The sequence below is a fragment of the Corvus hawaiiensis genome, chromosome 1 (genome assembly GCF_020740725.1).
Source record: "Corvus hawaiiensis isolate bCorHaw1 chromosome 1, bCorHaw1.pri.cur, whole genome shotgun sequence".
NCBI classification, from domain to species: domain Eukaryota; kingdom Metazoa; phylum Chordata; class Aves; order Passeriformes; family Corvidae; genus Corvus; species Corvus hawaiiensis.
This window is the reverse complement of record NC_063213.1, coordinates 24,962,652-24,981,021: the sequence shown is the minus strand read 5'-3', so window position 1 is coordinate 24,981,021 and position 18,370 is coordinate 24,962,652. Positions and strand designations below refer to the sequence as shown.

The 18,370-nt window shown below is 39.3% G+C and overlaps 1 protein-coding gene and 1 long non-coding RNA gene across 4 annotated transcripts in view; one reads left to right on the top strand and one right to left on the bottom strand.

Moving 5' to 3' along the window:
- Positions 1-16,271, bottom strand: part of LOC125322791 (solute carrier family 12 member 7-like) — a 70,004-nt gene extending 53,733 nt beyond the window's left edge. The window contains exons 1-3 of one of the 3 annotated variants that reach the window (XM_048296951.1): positions 16,036-16,271; positions 3,527-3,621; positions 953-1,075 (exon numbers count right to left, since the gene is read on the bottom strand). In XM_048296951.1, coding sequence (XP_048152908.1) covers positions 953-1,075; positions 3,527-3,621; positions 16,036-16,141 — 324 coding nt within the window. In that variant the 5' untranslated portion in view covers positions 16,142-16,271. Of the gene's footprint in view, positions 1-952; positions 1,076-3,526; positions 3,622-11,553; positions 11,677-16,035 lie in introns of those variants that run through there. The other 2 variants (XM_048296961.1, XM_048296971.1) reach the window with 2 other exon arrangements.
- Positions 11,685-17,822, top strand: LOC125322801. Its single transcript, XR_007202221.1, has 2 exons — positions 11,685-11,905; positions 15,335-17,822. It is a non-coding gene; the product is annotated as an uncharacterized LOC125322801 (long non-coding RNA).
- Positions 17,823-18,370: the final 548 nt, after the last annotated feature.

Genomic DNA, 18,370 nt, shown 5'->3' with positions numbered 1-18,370 from the left:
TTCATAGCTCAGCATATAAATTCAGTAGCAGCACCCCTTCTCCTACAAAAAGAGAGATGACTCCCAGCACTGTCCCTTTCCCAACCTCTACCTTAATTATCTTAGTTTCAGTCACCATGCAGCTCATCATCCCTCCTTGCCTACAAGTTCTTATACTCTATCAGGTCACATGTTTTGATCCAAGCTTTCTCCTTCCAAAACAGTCCTTGCTCTCAGAGGGATCAATCTAACATGCCACTACAGACTCCAACTGTTGCATACATTCCATTTCTACAGAGGCAGAGACACACACTTTGGGTATCCAGTAGACAGACAACCCTTGATGAATTCAGTTCACTTCTAGCAAGTGTGTTTAGCAATGTGTCAAACAGAATATATGCCTTCCCCTCCCCCAAGTATAGTATTTTTGATGTTTGCAACAAAATGTTTTCTTGGAACGCATCCACTAAGTTTTAAAAATACTTACTCTGACACACAAAACCAAGACAGTTACTCAAAAAAACTACTACCATGTTAAGAGATACAAATATGCTTATAGATTTAAGAGTGACCTGCTTCATCTCAAATTTGCCTTAACATAACTACCTAAAAACCTAGGCAGTTAAAATATATTAATAAACCTGCAAAAAGTCCTATTGTATGCTCACTAGAGGTAGGTAACAGGTACTGATGCTCAAACAAGTTCACAAGGAAGAAGAAACTGGGTATAATCCATATTTCAGATCCTAGATTAGCACATGTTTTTCCTAGGGGTTCTACAGCAAAGTCTTGCTAAAATATGCTAACAAGAACATCAAGTTAACACAAGTCCTTCTGCAAATGCTTCAGTTCTAAACATGGTATTACAAATCTTACTCCTGTTTTTAGGTATCCACATATTCTATTTTCAGGTTGAAAAATGCTCCTCTTTGTAGTTAGCTTTGTCTCGATAAATTATTAGAAGTCTAAATACCTTGACTTCCTTTCGTTTGCTGTCTTCATCTGCTTCATGTTCCACCACTCCTTGAGTCAGATTGGTGTAGTTTGCTAGTTTATTCAGAAGAGACGACACCATGGGGTTACTATCCATTTCTTCCTGTTGGATTTTGAAAAACACTGCATTTATTAAATAGATTTTTTTTAAAGTCATCATTTTATGATACTACTTCAAACACATACTCAACAGGTCAGCCCTGATTCAGCCAAATAAAAAAATTAGCATGACAAAATACCACTCAGCTTTCAACCAACAGGAGAGTTCTATTCTTTCTAGAAGTTTAACACTACATGGCTGTGTTGCACCATTTCTTTCATATTTTTACACTATCTTACAGTATGCAGCTCGAATATAAGGAAAACCTAGAGAAGGACCACTGTTAATTTTAAAAATATATTTTTATCACAATACAGTCTTTAGCAATTGTACTGGTAGGGCTGAGTCATTAGGGTGTTTTTCCAGCATCTTGCTTGTGTTTAAAGAGTGACTTCAAATGATTTCTCAAGCACCAAAATACTTAAGGATCTCTCTAAAGTCTACCACTGCAGGCTTACATATTTTATCTTACACCAGGCATACTACTTCCAAAGTGTTAATGTGTTGAAAATACCCACACATATGCATATCACATGTTATTGCACATATGTAATACCACCTGACACAGAAGTCAGCCCATCTTTCTTTAGCCAATTATCTGCCACGAAACAAAAACATGCTAAAACAAATAACAAAATCCAGAAGAATATACAACACAAGAATCCCAAGAAAAATGGATCCAAGGGAATTCAATTAAATACACAAAAACTGAACACTGGAAAGAAGACGAGATCGGGTTTTTGGGGGAGGTCCGAGTGCTGGAGAGCTAGCCAGAGTAACGACACATACACCACTACGATTTGAGCATCGTTCTCTCCTTTATTGTTTACCTATACAAGCTTATATCTACTTTTGCAAAGATTCACACCCAGTCCCTCTAGACGGCCTCTAATCCGTGGGAGAGCGAACCAGTGTATTGCCAGGGGCTTTCAGGGCTGCCTGCAGCCAGGTGCTTTCCAGGGTTGCCTGCAGCCAGGGGCCAGTTCAGGGGTTTTTCCTCAGCAACCCTGGGTTGTCCAATCTTTCCAGGGGTATCATATGCCCCTGTTCCGCAAGGAATCCCTCTACAATTGGGGTGACAAACACAGACAAGAAGTATCTCTGCCTGGGAGATTAGGTAATGATAACAATCATAATAGTCAAACTTCTTTTTAACAATTTATACAACAACTCCAACATCTGAAAACATCAGAAAAACAAGATTGTAGGAAACTTACTCTGAAACATACATAGTATGAAAAAAAATTCACGACAACATCACCATTGGTGATGAAGTCACTAGAAGGCTTTCAACATGATACTGTTAACAGCACTGTCTATAACTTGAGATATGTAAAAGTAATGGTTTTATATCAGTTGAGGATTTAAGGTAGGTCATGATTCAAAATAACAGATTTGGGACAAAAAGCAGCTACGGCCAAGTTATCATCACTAAGGAAAACAGCAACTAATTTGAACCACATAAAGTTTTGGGAATGGCTTTATGGAATAGAGCCTGAAGGAGAGAAATTCAGTGACAAAACTTAAATATTGTTCCTGTCAAAAAATACTAAGATATTGCATACATGATAAAAAGACAATTAATTATGGACATTACTTTGATCCTTAGCACAATTTTCTCTAAGACAGCGAAAAATAGTACATATACATTTTTTGGTTCATGCACAAAATGAACTGAAAGATCATGTCCTCTGTGCAAAGACATTTGAAAGGAAGAAGAGAGAAGCATAAGAGAACAAGAAGACATTTACAAGAATGCAACAGCAAGGTGGCTAAACAATATTGGAAGGACCTTGCTTTTGTTAACAGCAAGCATCAGAGCCAGGCCAGTTGATGCTGCTAGAGCAGAACAACTAAGGTTTTTACTAGAAATACTACTTAATTGCAAAAGTGGCCCTTAAATGTACTAAATTAATATACTTTTTTCACTAATTGATTATAATCATTCAGTCGATTATAGAGGTATGAAACGTCCATTATAAAGCAGATGTTTACATTAGAAATTGCTATGGTATGCTCTATACTATAATTGGACAATACAACTAAGTCATGGCTTATAAGTTTGTTTTATAGCTTTGCTGCTTTACAAGAAATCTGTGATTCCCCTGTTGAACAAAATCTTTTGCTAATCCTTTAAAAACTGAATACTGCTTTCTTAAAACAAATAGATTTAACTTCCAGCAACTTCCTCTAACAATGTCTAGATTCTAGCCCAAAAAAATTAAATGCAAGAATTATTTTGTCTTATTATTTCTTCCCATTAATGCACACCAGTATTTACTGTTCTTGCCTATATATCATTCAAATCCACTGAAATGGAATGTTAGCAGGAACCAAACTATGAAAAAGTTATTAAAACTCATTTTCCCCCCACTAAATTTCAAGACAGAAAGCAAGCAGGTGCTTGCGCATCTCCATGAAAGGTAAAATATGTTTTTGGAGTATTTAACTCACCTCAAAGAGAGCCATATTCTTTCCTTCATACACATTTCCTCTGTCAAATTCTGCTCTGTTAATAAATGGACTACTTTCCCTGGCAGTCCCATCCCCTAGTGGAAAAGTAACAGAATTAAAAACAAGAGAAAGATAAAATGAAATGATACATTATACCATAAAAGGAATAGTCAGAAGACTCTGGTTTAAGAAATGGTTCTAAAAAACACCATAGGTGGCTGCAAAACCCACTCTTCATCTCAGACATGCAGATGTTAAACATTTAAGGAAATTAAGTTTATTTTAACAGTCTAATCTTTGTATAGCATTCTATCTCTTAACTCTTACTTATTATTCTCTAACACACACACTGATTTCTCCCCTACCCTTTCTAGTTTACCTAAAAACACTTGATAATTGCAATAAACTTCACATAAATGTTCTGGATATACAATAAAATAACCCCCCAGCCTGGCTTTTCATTACTTTACTAACTCCCTCAAAAAATCTCCAGTAGTTGAGGCAGGAATTTATGAAAAACAATGCAAAAGGAATTATTTTGTAAAGGTTGTGGGGACCCTTCCATGACATGTTTTACTTAATCTATTCCTTATTGAAATATAAACTTCATTAACCTGTAGCTCTACTGATCTGCTCTGGCACTCCTCTCAAAAAATACAGCATTACTTTCACTGCCTTCCAGCCCACAAACTACATAAACTATTACATGCTGATACTGTCACAATATTGGCATTTCCAAATAATCTCAAGTCCTTGCCTGTGCCACTTTGCCTGTCTGTCTTTTTGCTCTTATATTCACAAATTACAGCAATAGCACCTACCACAGTTTCTTCACTACAGAATTAAAGAACAATTGAAGAACAAGTTGTACTCTTTTTCCCTGTCTCCTCCCTCTGCCCCTACAGGACATTTCTCTCCACATGAAGTCCCAGAAGAAAGCTCTGGCAAACGTGTACACTAGTCTCAGCACAACATATTACCTTGGTTGTAAACCAGACAGAAATAGATCTCAGTCCCTCAAAAAGAAGAGGCACTGTGGATTTCCCACCACTGATTTCCTACCCCTCTCTACAGTATCACTAACTTGTTGGTATCATGACATAGAAACCACATACTGTCATAAGAGACACAGAAGATAGCAATTGTCCATTAGGACTCTAAAATTAGTTCCCTAGTCCAGAGAAGAAATGGTGATGAATTCACCTGTACAATATACCTCCTTCTATCCATATCCTCCAACTTTCATTTTTCTGTTTCTCTACAGGTTATATTTAGTCTCCCACTGCTTCAAGTCCTACAGCCTGGTTAGGTGCCCCTCGTCCAACAACGGTTAATGCAAGGCCAGCAGAAGGAGCATTGTGAACGCAAAAGAATCTCCCTCATGAACTAACACCTTGAAATTTTTCACAGTATATGGAACATGTTGGTTTAGCACAAGATTATCTGAGAAACTGACACTTATCCTTTAATGGGCTCCATTGTATTTAGAGAAAGGTTCAGTTAGCTTTTTTACAGACAACAAAAAGCAACTCCATCCTAAAACAAATACATCCTGATTCCTCTTTTCATTTTGCTAAAGCATGTCAGCACTAGGACTTCTTGCTTAAGACATTGCATTTCCTTTCCAAGATTTTTGGAACACTGTTTTTCTTTTATCTCCATTCCTTGAAATCACCCCATTGTTTTTGGTGAAGCTTTATAAACCATTCATTAAAAGGTCCATTCCCAAGTTAAAATAAAACTAAGGTTGTTCTATGTCAGTCTTGCTGAGGTCACACTTCTATCGACTTTCTCACCAACTGACAGCTGGTACCTGTAATGATTAACTAAATATTAGTATTCCTCTCAGGGTACTTCCAATCCCTTCAGAAAGGATAACTCTTCGAAAAGTGAGCAGGGAAATTTCAATTATTGTTTTGCACTCATACAGAATGTAGTGTCACTGGAGTTACTCCTTCAGTGGGTATCACCAGACTAATCAAAACACCAAAAGGGTAGCAAAAAAAATAACGTGAATCAGTATTCATAATTCTGACGTTAAATACTATGGTTTTGTCTAACCAGTTCTGGACATAAAAATCAGTATCTCAGCACTACACAATATTTTAAATTGTAGGTAGAAGAATAGTGAAGCTGTCCTTTATATGTTCGTATTTCTAAACAAAGAGTTACTTGGCTTTGCTCCAATAGGAAAAAGCTCAGAGCACAATATCTCTAAGAAACGTGTCTTGTTAAATGCACCTAACAGTCATCAAATGGAAAAATGCAGAACTTAGGATCTGAAGAATAGGAAACCTTTTTCAGTGTTTCCAACCAATATTCTGCCTATTTCAAAGCTTTCTAACAACAGTCTTCAAAACAGTCTGGTAGTGACAGACTGCAAAAAAGTCCTGTTTCTCTAATACAGCTCTCTTTTTGTATTTGTGGATATTTGGCACAGCATTTTGATAGGTATTGCTGATCATGTCAAATATTATTTTAGCTTCACTTGAAAAAGAATCAATGCTGAAAAAGTGACCACAAAAGCAAACTGAGAAGTACTCTGTCATCTGCAGTTTGTTGACTAATTCTACAATTGTCATAAAATCATTAGAATCACAGAATCATAAAAGCATTAAGGTTGGAAAAGAGCTCTATGATCAGGTTCAAATTTTGACTGAACACTACCATGCCAACATAACCACAGCACTAAGTGCCACATTCAGTCATTTCTTGAACACCCCCAGGGATGGTGGCTCTACCACCTCCCTGGGCAGTCCATTCCAATGTTTAACCACCTTTTCAGTACAAAAATTCTTCCTGATGTCCAACCTGAGCCTCCCTGGGTGCAGCTTGATGCCATTTCCTCTAGCCATATTGCTAGTTGCCTGGGAGAAGAGGCCAACCTCCACCTTGCTACAACTCCTTTCAGGTAGTTAGAGAGTGATACGGTATCCCAGAGCCTCCTTTTCTTTATGCTGAACAAGCCCAGCTCCCTCAGCCACTTCTCATCAGACTTGTGCTCCAGACCCTTCACCAATTTCATTGCTCTTCTCTGGACACACTCTGCAACTCAACGTCTTTCTTGAAGAGAGGGGCCAAAAAGTGGACACAAAACTCGAGGTGTGGCCTTAACAGTGCCAAGTACAGAGCAACAATCAGTTCCCTAGTCCTGCTAGCCACACTATTTTCAATACAGGGCAGGATGCCATTGGCCTTCTTGTCCACCTGGGCACACTGCTGGCCCATATTCATCCAGCTGCTGGTCCTGCACTCCAAGGTCCTATTTTGATGGGCCACTGTCAAGTAACTCTTCTCCCAGCCGGTAGAGTTGCATGGGGTTGTTGTGCATGACATGGTGCTTTGCCTTATTGAACCTCATACGTGTGCTACAGTGGCTAACCTCCAGTTGTCTGGAACCTCCCCAGTTTATCAGGACTAACAATAGTGATAGAGAATGGCTTAGCAAGCTCATCCGCCAGCTCACACAGTACACTCTGGTGGGTCCCATCCAGCCCCATAAACCTGTGAGTGTCTAAGTGGCTCAGCAGATCACTGACTACTTTTTTCTAGATTACAGGGGGTCAGTTCTGCTCCCCGTCTCTCTCTACCAGCTCAGGGGGCTGGTTCTCGTGAGGAAAACCAATCTTTCTGTTGAAGACTGAGGCAAAGAAGGCACCTCAGACTTCCTCATCCTTGGTTACAATGTTTCCCTTCACATCCAATAAAGGATAGGTTTTCCTTGGTCCTCTTTGTTGTTAATATATTTATAAAAACACCTATGAACACCTTTGAGTTTTCATCACTGCTGTCAAAAAAAAATCACCTTTATTTCAAACTTAAAAACACCACCTTTTGAAGTATGCTTATTGAATATGTTTAGATATTCAGTGAGCCTTATAAACATGTAAATCAAATTGACACGTATTATATCATTCAGGAGAAAGAACTAGTTTCAGGATCTCAACACACAGACAACATCCATGGTGAAGTTAACCAAACAAACCATCTCAATCTTTAGCTTGTCCCTTCTTCAAAAGAAGATTCAACAGAAAAGAAATTATTTGCTAGAAAACCAGAACTAACAGGATTAACACTTTTCACAAATGCTGTAAATCTTGCCCCTCATGCATCAGGTGGACAATAGAAAAAGCTATTTCAGTTACTGAGGTAACATGGAACACAAAAGGAATAAGTACTTCATTTCACTAGTAAGTCTCAAGCCATCTACAGTTTATCTTAACCTGATTCCCTTGAATTCTATGAGGAAGCTTTAAAACGGTCAAATCATAGAATAATTTAGGTTGGAAAAGAACCATTGAGTCAAACTACTCACCTAACACTGCCAAATTCACCACTAAACAATGTCCCTAAGCACCACACCTACACATATTTTAAACACCACCAGGGATGGTGACTCAGCCACTTCCTTGGGCAGCCTGTTCCAATGCCTGACAAACAAATCACCTTTCCCTTAGGTTTCTTTGAAGTTGAGTCTGTTCAAACTCTTCTCAAGTGTGGAGCTGAGTTAAACATAAAATAAAAATTATAATTTCCAGTGTAGTTTCAGACGTGTCTTTAAGCTGCATTTCTTCTGAAAACCAGTGTCTGCAACTAAAGCATTCCAAAAATCTATACTTCCTGTTGCTTGATTTCTGAAGGTAACTCAATTTATGAGGATTTATAGGCAAAAATCTTAAATCTAGACTAGTATCTAATTTTGGACCACAAGAAAGACAAAATAACAACAACAACAAAAAACTTCTTTGGGTTTGGTTATGGTATACTTCATCTGTCTTCTGGCACACAAAAAAAATTTGTTGGTTGATGTCATACTCCATGTCACCCAGTATAAGTCATGAAAGCCTAAGCTTTAAAAATTATGTTTCTACCCCATACCTGCTTTAAAAATTATTATTACTATTTTTAATCTGATACAGAATGTTCATATAACCTAGCACAACTCTGTGCTTATTGCTGGACCAGTAGACAAACTAAAGCCCTAACTAATGTACCTTTCCTAAAAGCCTGTGTGGTGTTTGCTGTGTTGATGGGACAAGCAAAAAGCCCTACTCTTGATTTCTACAGATACTCAAGCACTGTGGTGGGTAGTTATATCTGCATGGAAATTAGCTTCAACAATGACATTTTCTTTTGCAGACAAGACATACAGCTGCAGGAAGAGAAGGTAGGAGATCTGTCTCAAGGTAATAGTCAGTGTGTTCATGCAGATCATCACAATGTGCACACTCCCATACTCTCTAGTCCCCCAAACCCACACAAATTACCACAAACCATCCCAGAGCTGTGCTGGTCTTAAATTTGCTGACAATGTCATCCTTATTAACACTTCCACACACCAAACAAAACTTAGGTAAAAATTTTTGCGTATCACAATTCAGTGTTGGTCACAGAGGCAAAAGACAGCAATGTGTCCAAATTCATATTCTTCAGAAGTTTCAGAGTAGTGATCCTAAAAAACATCGACAGGTAGATTACTTTTAAGGTATGTTAATAGTTCAAAATTTCTAAGCTGATGCAAACTGGCGCATTTTATATAGTGCAAAACAGAACCCAACAGTATAGGTTAAACATGCAGAAGCCACCTTTGCCAAAGAAGTGGCCCTCTCATTTGGGGGTTGGACTAGATGATCTCCAGGTGTCCGTTCAAGCCCTAACAACTTTGCAATTCCCCTCTTATACTTACTACTCACCCATCTGCATCCCCATATCACACTGTTCCTCCCACGAATTGAACTATTACATAAATGCTTATGCTGTCACCAGAGACAATCAGCATAGGAATGAGCAATTCCTCGAAGAGAAACAACTTCCTTAGCATTCATGACAATAGCACTAAATTCCCACATCTGCTTCCTTCCCCACCCCTGAATCACAAGTGGTAGAGTGTGAAAAAAAAATGTTATAGGTGTCTTGTCATAGAGAAAGTGGCAGAGGAAGGCTAGAGGTAGACAAGGAAACGATCATTTACGTGATCCTAAATTTCCACTATGATGTCTGTTCAAGAGATTAAGGACAAAAATATTTGACTATCTAATCTGATTTCCCATCTTTCCGCAGGCTGCAGAATTTCATTTGAGCATTAAGCTCTATAACTCTGAAAAAAGAATAAGTGGTGTATCTCTTGATGTTTCCAGAACTGAAATAAGAATAAAAACCCTATTAATTTATATAAAGATTAAGGTTTTTTTAATACTGAAAGAATATCAGATTGTTCCGTATTTCTATTTAAATTTGGCTCTTTCGAACTTCTAGCAATAACATCCTAGTAACAGCTTCCAAATGTAACCACTCATAGTATTTTCTCTCTGTGAAGGTAACTATACTCATTCAAGCAATCTCAACCTTTCTATTGAAAAACCAAAAAAGTTAAGTTCCTAAAACTTTTTTCTAACTTTTAAATTATTTTTGTGGAAACATTCTGTACAGGTTTTAAGTTACACAAAACAAAAAAAATTCAAACTTTAAAAATCAAAACCAGCCTTCTAACACCAGTCTCAGTCAAAGCTATTCACAGAAGTATAATCGTCACCTCTCCACTCCAAGGATCAGGTTAGCCTTCTTTACCACAGCATTAAACCAAGCTCATGCTATTCTATTCCAGTCTGACCCCTAAATCCTTTCCAGATTCACTGCTTTCTCACTGTCCGACACTATGTCTGCCATCATTATTCATATTCAAGTATATGCTCCTAATGCTCCTATTTACTTTTGTATTCAAACACATTTTGTCCAAAAAAGCAAGCACCTTTTTCTCCTGACATGAGGTAAGAGTCTAACATCTATCTGAAAAACAAAAGTAGGTTGCTTTTTTATGATAAAAGAATACAGGTGTTGTTCAAAGGAGTGAGAATTATCTAAAACTTTTGAACCACATTACTTCAAGTAAGATAGCTCAGCTATGACAATGTATAACTGTTCTCCAAACACGTACTTGTGGAAAACTAGAAATGCTTTGATTCCCACTAGAAATTGTTAATTTTATATGCTGTTATCTAAAGCAGAACTGCAGTTGGAGAATAATCCTTCACAGAAAAGTCCTAACTTTTCATCGTTTGCAAAGGGCAACTCTTAATCACAGTCCGTGTACTGGTTCTGGTTAACAACATACAGGTGAAACATAACAATTTAAAATAAAAACCACGGTAGCATTTTCATTCAGATAGTATTTGGTCACATTAAGAAGAAACCACTGCAAACTGAGAATATGAAAATAAGATTCTGCGCAAGAGACAGCAAACACTTAATGTAACAAAACTTTTTAAGGTAAAAGTACATAAAGTTTAAAAGTCAGTAAAACTGATGTATATGAGTGTCACATCCAAGAAAGCTGCCTGTGGCAAAACCTTTAATTCCATCTTCTCTATCCTGTATATTTACATCCTGTATGTTCAAGTTTTTGATTGGCAGGCAACTAAAGAGAAGTCATAGAATCTTAAAAATTAAATGCCTTAACACTTCCAATCTAAATCCACATATTGAAGCACTCCTTAGAGCTCTAAAATATAGTCAAGTTTTTAAAAGCCACTACCTTGCTATAAATTCAAATATGGAAAAGGCATCAATAAACTTGTTTGAACATATCTTACCTCATTTTTTCTGCCACATGGGTTTAAGAATTCAGTGCAACCTAACTCAAAGTTTCATGTTATTGCACTCTTTTTAGTAATTAAATGTCTAAATGTAAAATATATTTATTATATTACAAAATTCTTGCAGTATTTTTATTAATGATTAGCACAATTTATATGTTATCTTGATATGCAGAACAAAGTGTATTTAAGCCCCTTGTAAATAAACTCCTTTACATAATGGATAATTCTAATACTACATATATCACCTAAGTTATTAACATAGCTAAATTTTAGCTTTTCTTTACTTAGGCTACTGTTATAATCAAGCATAACTTCTAATGAAAACACTGCAAAAGCTCTTTATAAAGTCTTTATAATATGGCTGGAAGTAGGAACCTGATATTTCAGTTAGAGAGATATTAGAACCACAGTATTGTCTTTAAAGAGACTCACTTAGATTTGGCCCGTTTTCTTCATAATGTTGTTCACTCATGGTTAAGGAAAATTAAGTCAGTTCCTCTGCTGATCCTTCACCCATCAAGAATTGAAACAGGAAACTGACAGTTCCTTCCTCTCAGCTTAGTGTAAGACCTCAAATCCTGTCTCTTACTAGCATTGGATTAATCCTGAAACTAGTCATGAAGGTTTCAGGCAGCATGAAGCATGCAGATGACACAAATTACATGATAGTCACAGAATTCTCTGAAGAGAATTAAGCTGAAGGATTTTTGTCAGCAATAAACACCCTCCTTAGTGAAATGGGAAGGATCAAGTCACTGAAATACCCCCACATCTTCATCTAATAGTAAGTACATTTAAAGTTTTATTTCTATCAAATAAATTCACTTTAAAATATCTCCACTAAACAGATCAGCAGAGATTAGCAACAAGTAGTATTAACCTATTCCAAAGGCCTATGTACTATTAAAAAACCCTCTTTTATGCACCAAGTACATATTAGTACTTAAGCAAGTTAGTTTTTAAACATTGATTTTATGTAGAAATAGTTGTCATTTATTCTACTTAAGGTGTAGCAGATAAACACTTTAAAATACAATCCTAGTAACTCTGTAAGCTCTTTTTAAAAATAAATATTTTTCAATTATAAAGGGTTCTCTTTAAGATTGGCAGCACAATTTGTTCATTCTCTTTCAAATTAAATGTCACTGTTTTCCAGTTTATGCATTCATTTATTACACATTCTATACCAGCCTTAAACAACTTCATACAAAGTGTTTCAATTCTGTTAAGTGGATGTTAGTAGTAGGAACAGACTAGTTCCTGTGATCAAATATTTGAATGACATCCAAAATCTGCCTTTCGCTGATCATAACATCTATGTCGCAAGCATGGTCAGCTGTGGAAAGGCTATAAAGGTTGAAGGGTTGACTGAAAATATACTAGACATCTCAGTGAGATTAACCTATCTTCCTCCATTGCACATATATATATACACACACACATACATGTGTCGACTATTCCCTGGTTTTCCAATAAGTAACATTTTACAGAAATTCACGGCATCCATGCCTCATTAGTTATATGATTACTTCTTCGTAGATGATCAGGTTTGTCATTGCTATTCCTTGTATTTGAGGGCCTTCAAATTTAAAAGATTTTGCAGGAGTTAGTTCTCACATTAGTTTCTAAATAAGAAACTGCTGTGGCAAGATAAATAATACTATGGGATGCTAAAAATACTAGTATGCCTTGAAACACCTGATACACACAGCTGCTAAGGAACAGAAAGTTGATCAACTTTACAAAGTTTTGACAGGTCTATCTAGACAGCCTCTACAAATACGTGTGAAGAAAACAAAATACCCAACAAAAATCAAACCCAGAATTTCTTATAAAACTTCATACATTGCTGCCTACAGACTCACATTTCCTTCTCTTCTTCAACCATTTACTGACTACCCTTTCTTTGTAGTATATTATAAACACATTAAAAGACACAGGCACATATGCTTTCTGCTACTTTGTGAATATTTGAGTCAGCAGGCTGCACCCTTAACTACGTTGTTCACTTGAAGTACTAGTTTCCATTCTGCCTCCTTATTCTTCTGAAGTACTACTGTGACTAGTGCTATAATCCCATAGCAATTCACAAATGTCTTCCACTCCTTCACATACATGAAAGTATCATATAATCAGAAAATACAAAGCTATGGAATTTCATATTATGAAGGAGTGCAGATTACATAGAGTAAGAACATCCCAGGCTACTCCGTTACCACACAGATGATTATCAGGTAAGAATGTGTGAAAGGGGATAAATGCACAAAACTGTGCATTAATTGATAAGTGCTTTGCTAATAAGAATCAAAACTGTTGATCTAATGACAAGACAGCATACAGCTGATTCCCTCCAAAAAACAGCATTGAGTTTGATAGGGCAGGTTTGTCAGGTTTTTGTGTGTTTGGTAGGTTGGGTTTTTTGGTTTTTTTTAAAAAAAGGTACTAGTGTAGTCAAGGAAGAACTACTTGTTTTTTAAGACAGACAATCCAATCAAAACCGATTAACATGCTAGATTTCTAAACAGCTGGAACAAAATAACATGCTGACCTATATAGGCTGAGTCAAATGGGAAATTCCCATTCTCCTCTTTTTTATTTTCCTCTTTGCTCTCAGCTTTACCCACCACTCACCTTGACACAACCCTAGCCATTCTCACTTTTTGCAGCCCTCATTTACCTCAACTCAAAAACATGGGAAGCATGATTTTTACCTCTGCAGCAGTTTAGTTTATTCACAGTTTAGCATGCTGAACCAGGCCAGTGAAACGTCTGATGGTGAAATGCAGGAAAAAGGAAGCAAACCCAATGACCCAGAGGAGGACAGGGAAAGAAATTATTTACTTCTTAGCCTTTTTCTCAAGGCTGGAGAAGTGAGAAGGGCAAATAGCCCTTCTCTGAGCAGCAGGCTTTTAGATGGGCTTAACTACAGCAGCTTTTAGCTGTACTAGTATTTCAGAATTCTTTAGTTTTCAGAAGAATAACTCAAGAACAATTATTTGATTACACAGCATTAACCTAACAATTCCATACAATACCCAAAGCAACAGTAAGTAGAACATCTTTCACTTCCCAAAACTCTCTGTCAAGTATAGCATTTAATCTCTTCCTGAAGTCAGAGCTCTTCGCCTATAATTTACATACAAATTAATGCCTTCCCTTTTCAGTGTTTTCCTCTCTACTTCCAATTTTACAGACACACGGGAAGAGTCATACATAAATTCATCCACTTGATTGATAAACCACTATGAAAACAGCAGTTCCACTCTTCCTCTCATCTTGCCAGGATTTAAAAGTGTTCCAAGCCTTTCAGATGCTTCATATATACATATAGTCTAACAAATCCTGTCTAACTATGCCTGTATGTATATTCAGTATTTTGAGATTCCATCTGAGTAAACACCATACACCATGCCTCTCTGACTAGCTCTTCTACCAAAAGAAAATTTGTCCAGATTAATGCTGTACTACAGTCATCCATCTAGTACAAGAAACAAATTGTTGCCACAGTTTATATTGTTTTTGTTTTTCTATTTCATTTAGTTTAGAAAAAGAAGAGGCAGTTATTAAAACACTCATCATTAAATATACTAAGAGAACGGCAACTATATGTAGTATGTATCTTTTATGAGTAAGTAAGGTTTAAGAGGAGAAAGCTTTGGAAGAAAATGACCCAACTTTGTCAGCTTGGTGTTTTACTATATTAGCTTCCTAAAATAATGTAAACACATTTAGTTTATCAAGTATCTGTTTTTATCTCTTTACATTTACATCCCACATCACACGGTATTAGCCTTTTTTATCTGTCATCTGTACCACAAAAATAAGATGACATTAAGAACTGCCTTTTATACAAACCCCCATCTATTCACCTGTGATCATCTAACAAAGTTAACCCCTCCCCCACACCTTTACAGAAGTATCCATTCTAACAGTGTCCAAATGTGCAAGATATGAACTAGCTCGCGTAGCGCTAGCAGTGATTCACACACCATACTTGGTATTGCTGCTACAACACGCTTCAGAAAAAGGAAGTGTTAAGAGCCACAAGAATTACTGATTTCCCAGCAGAGTCTTGGCATCCAAGTGAAAAATCACTCATTTCCCCAGCAACGCTGGTAGAGAAATACTAGTGCCCCTGCAAAAGGGGCTGTCCTGAGCAGACCCTTACTCAGGATGCCCGAGCTCCACCTCAGACTTGATTCTACTCCCCCAGGAGGCTTCAGGAGCGAGGCCTAGCAAGAAACAAGGCTCCGAACGCGACAGCATCTCGTAGCAAACACCTACTTAACCCTAGACACGGTCTCTGATGCAAAAGCACATGGCTGTACAAACACCTGGAGCAAGGCAGGTAAAACTGTACTCTTCTCTACAGTCTGAATCTTTCCTCCTAGCCCTCTCTCTAGTGAGCTCCAACAGCAACTACCTTTTAAGAGAGCCTAATGGCTGGACTTGATGATCTGATCCTAAAGGTCTCTACGTCTTTTCCGTCTGTTAAACCGCCGTGGGCGGCGCTGCGCCCGCCCGCTCCCCGTCGCAGGCGGGAGGCTGACTGACCGTCCCACACCGCCCCCAGGCAGGCGCCGCGCCCGACCGCGGGGTGCTCCGCTCCCCCGGCCGGAGCCGCCCATGAGTACTTCCTCCTTTCGGCCAGCGGCGCTGGCTAAAGGAAACAAAGAGAAACAAGCTCTCAGCCACCCCAGGCGCCAGACTTTCGCCCTCTCCCGAAGCACACTTCTCCACCTGGACAGGTAGCCCCGTCATCGCCCGCTGCAGAGAGGCGATGGGGCCCCTCCACAGGAGTCAGGGGCTCTCCGGCGGCCGGCCGGCCCGCCACATGCGGCAGACCCGCTCCTCCGCACACAAAGAGCCGACGCTCTTCAGGCGTTGACCCCCGGCGCTTCCCCACTCTCTCACCGGTGCCCCGGTCCCTCTCGTCGCCTTCATCTTCCTCCTCTCGCTGCTGCCCATCCCGCTCCCCGCCCTGCGCCTCCACCGGCACCACCGTGAAGCTCGTCGGCATGGTGCAGACGGCCCCAGACCCGCTGGCGCCTCCTCCTAGGGCAGCGGGCAGGGTGAGCCGGGCGCTGCCGCCTCCCTCACGTGAGAGCCATTTCCTCACGCAGCGGGGGGGCGGTGGCCGGCACCGCGCCACCTCCCCCTCAGCGCCTGACTGATGGCGCTGCGGCCGTAGCTCCGAAGGGAGGGGCTCGGGCAGGGGCCCGGGCCCTGGGGCATCCTCTCTTTCTCAAACCTTGCCTTACAGCTATCCTTACAGCGCTAAGACCACCAGGCTGCTGCTCCTCTGATCCCGCCAGACAGAAACTGCCTTCCAAAGGAAACTAGAGCCAGGCTGTAGGACCTTAATCCTCCGGATCACTGAACAGATGACAGCATCCAGAACGCCCAAGCAGGAGATTTATGATCACCTTTTGGACAAGTGGAGGAGAAAGTCCACTGCACACATTTGGACTACCAGGAGATTAAGATGGCTCCCAGAAATCTGCTCTCCTGTGCAGCAGACATGGTTTGCAGTGGACAAGTCAAGGTCCTGTGGTTCAGGCTGGAGTCACCATTTAAACTCTGACTGGAAGTGAAGCAGATTCAAAGAGTCAGTGGATGAGTAGTGTATCAAATTACATATTAATGATGTAGCACTAGTGATGAGATACAGCTCTTGTTTACCTCCAACTTCTATCTCAAAGGAAGTTGTAGCATCTCCACTCCAAAAGTAGAGAAAACAGATTTAGAAGCCAAGGGCATTTTTCTTGTCTCCTGCTCTCCTATCTTCTCAATCACAATGCTAGAATAAAGCAGAAATGCTATTCATGTCAGTCTGTATCTGTGTCTTTTGGAAGAGGACTCTGGTTGTTTTGTGGGTCCCGTACTTCATTGGGATGGAAGATGTCTATGTAACACTACAGTCTGTCCCACAGCATAGAGGCCTTCAGAGAAGGGGGTGGGGAAAGTGATTCTGGCCACCAAAGGTGGCAGTAAGATGGCAGATGTGGAGATGGTGGGGCAGGAAGAAAAGGACAGGGAGAGATGCACGGTAACATTTTGATACTTGGTAAATGGGCTTCCCATTCAAACCATGGTGTCACTGTGGTAACGAGAATAGTGGTTTGCATGAAAAAGAAGTTTCTTCATCCTCCCTCACCCTTCTTCCAAGCTTAAGAAAGCAACTGGAATGGTTTCTTTGCTAATGATAGCAGATCTCCAATGTTAATGATGTTATCTGCAGAGTTAAGGATGTTTTGGGGCACTTTTAAAGTTCATTTTGTTATGGTACATACTATTATCAAAATTAATAGTGTGAAGGAATCAGATACAATGATAAATTAGAATAGTAAATGTAATTTTGAAATATATACACAAAATAATAATTTCTTCTTCAAAACAAGAACTGATTTTTGTCCCAGGACAGAGCTAATTTTTTAATGGTGACTGTGAGGGAGCGGAGCATTGAACTATGTGTGCCTGTCTAGGTTGTTATTCTATCCCTTCACCATCATCACTGGGGCAAAAACAAGGGATTCTTGTCTGGAGGGTCTGTCCACCACTAGTTTTCATTGTCCCAGGTTTAGTGAGCATATTTGCATGTAAATCACTCTTTCTTTGTACATTTTTGTTATTAGTATTGCTCCTGTTACTCTTCATTTTCTTATCTCCTTGCTGTTTCCAGTAAATTGCTCTTACCTCAACATGCAATCTCTGCCTTTTGTATCTCCCACCGAAGAGGGAGGGGAGCAGCTTGTGGTTTTCTTTCTAATGGGACTACTAAATTTGGAATACCATTCCTAAACCATGACAACAGCATTGTCTTGGTTTTGGACACAAAACTTCAGGAGGAAACACTCCAGAATAAGTGTCTCCTCCTAAGGGAAAAGGGCCTCTCTTTTTCCTCCACCAATAAGACAAGTGGGTCACAGCAAGCAAGAGTGGAAAAAAACCCAAACTGTTTGTTAACACCAAACAAAACAAGGTAGAACAGGGAAAAAACCCTCAAAACACAACAAATTCCCAGAGAGGGAACAAACATGTGGGCTCGGACCAGCCGGGGCTATCCCGCAGGCCTGCTGGGGCCGCCCCCGCAGGCTCCCCGGACTGGCGAGGAGGGAAGGGAGGCAGTGCGGCAAGCGGAAGGAAAGGGAAAAAAGAACAAGAAAAAAACCCAACAGAACCTTTTCCCAGCTAGCTCGAACACAAAGGAAACCAAAAAGCAGCACAGCGCTCCCGGCGCACTCCCTCC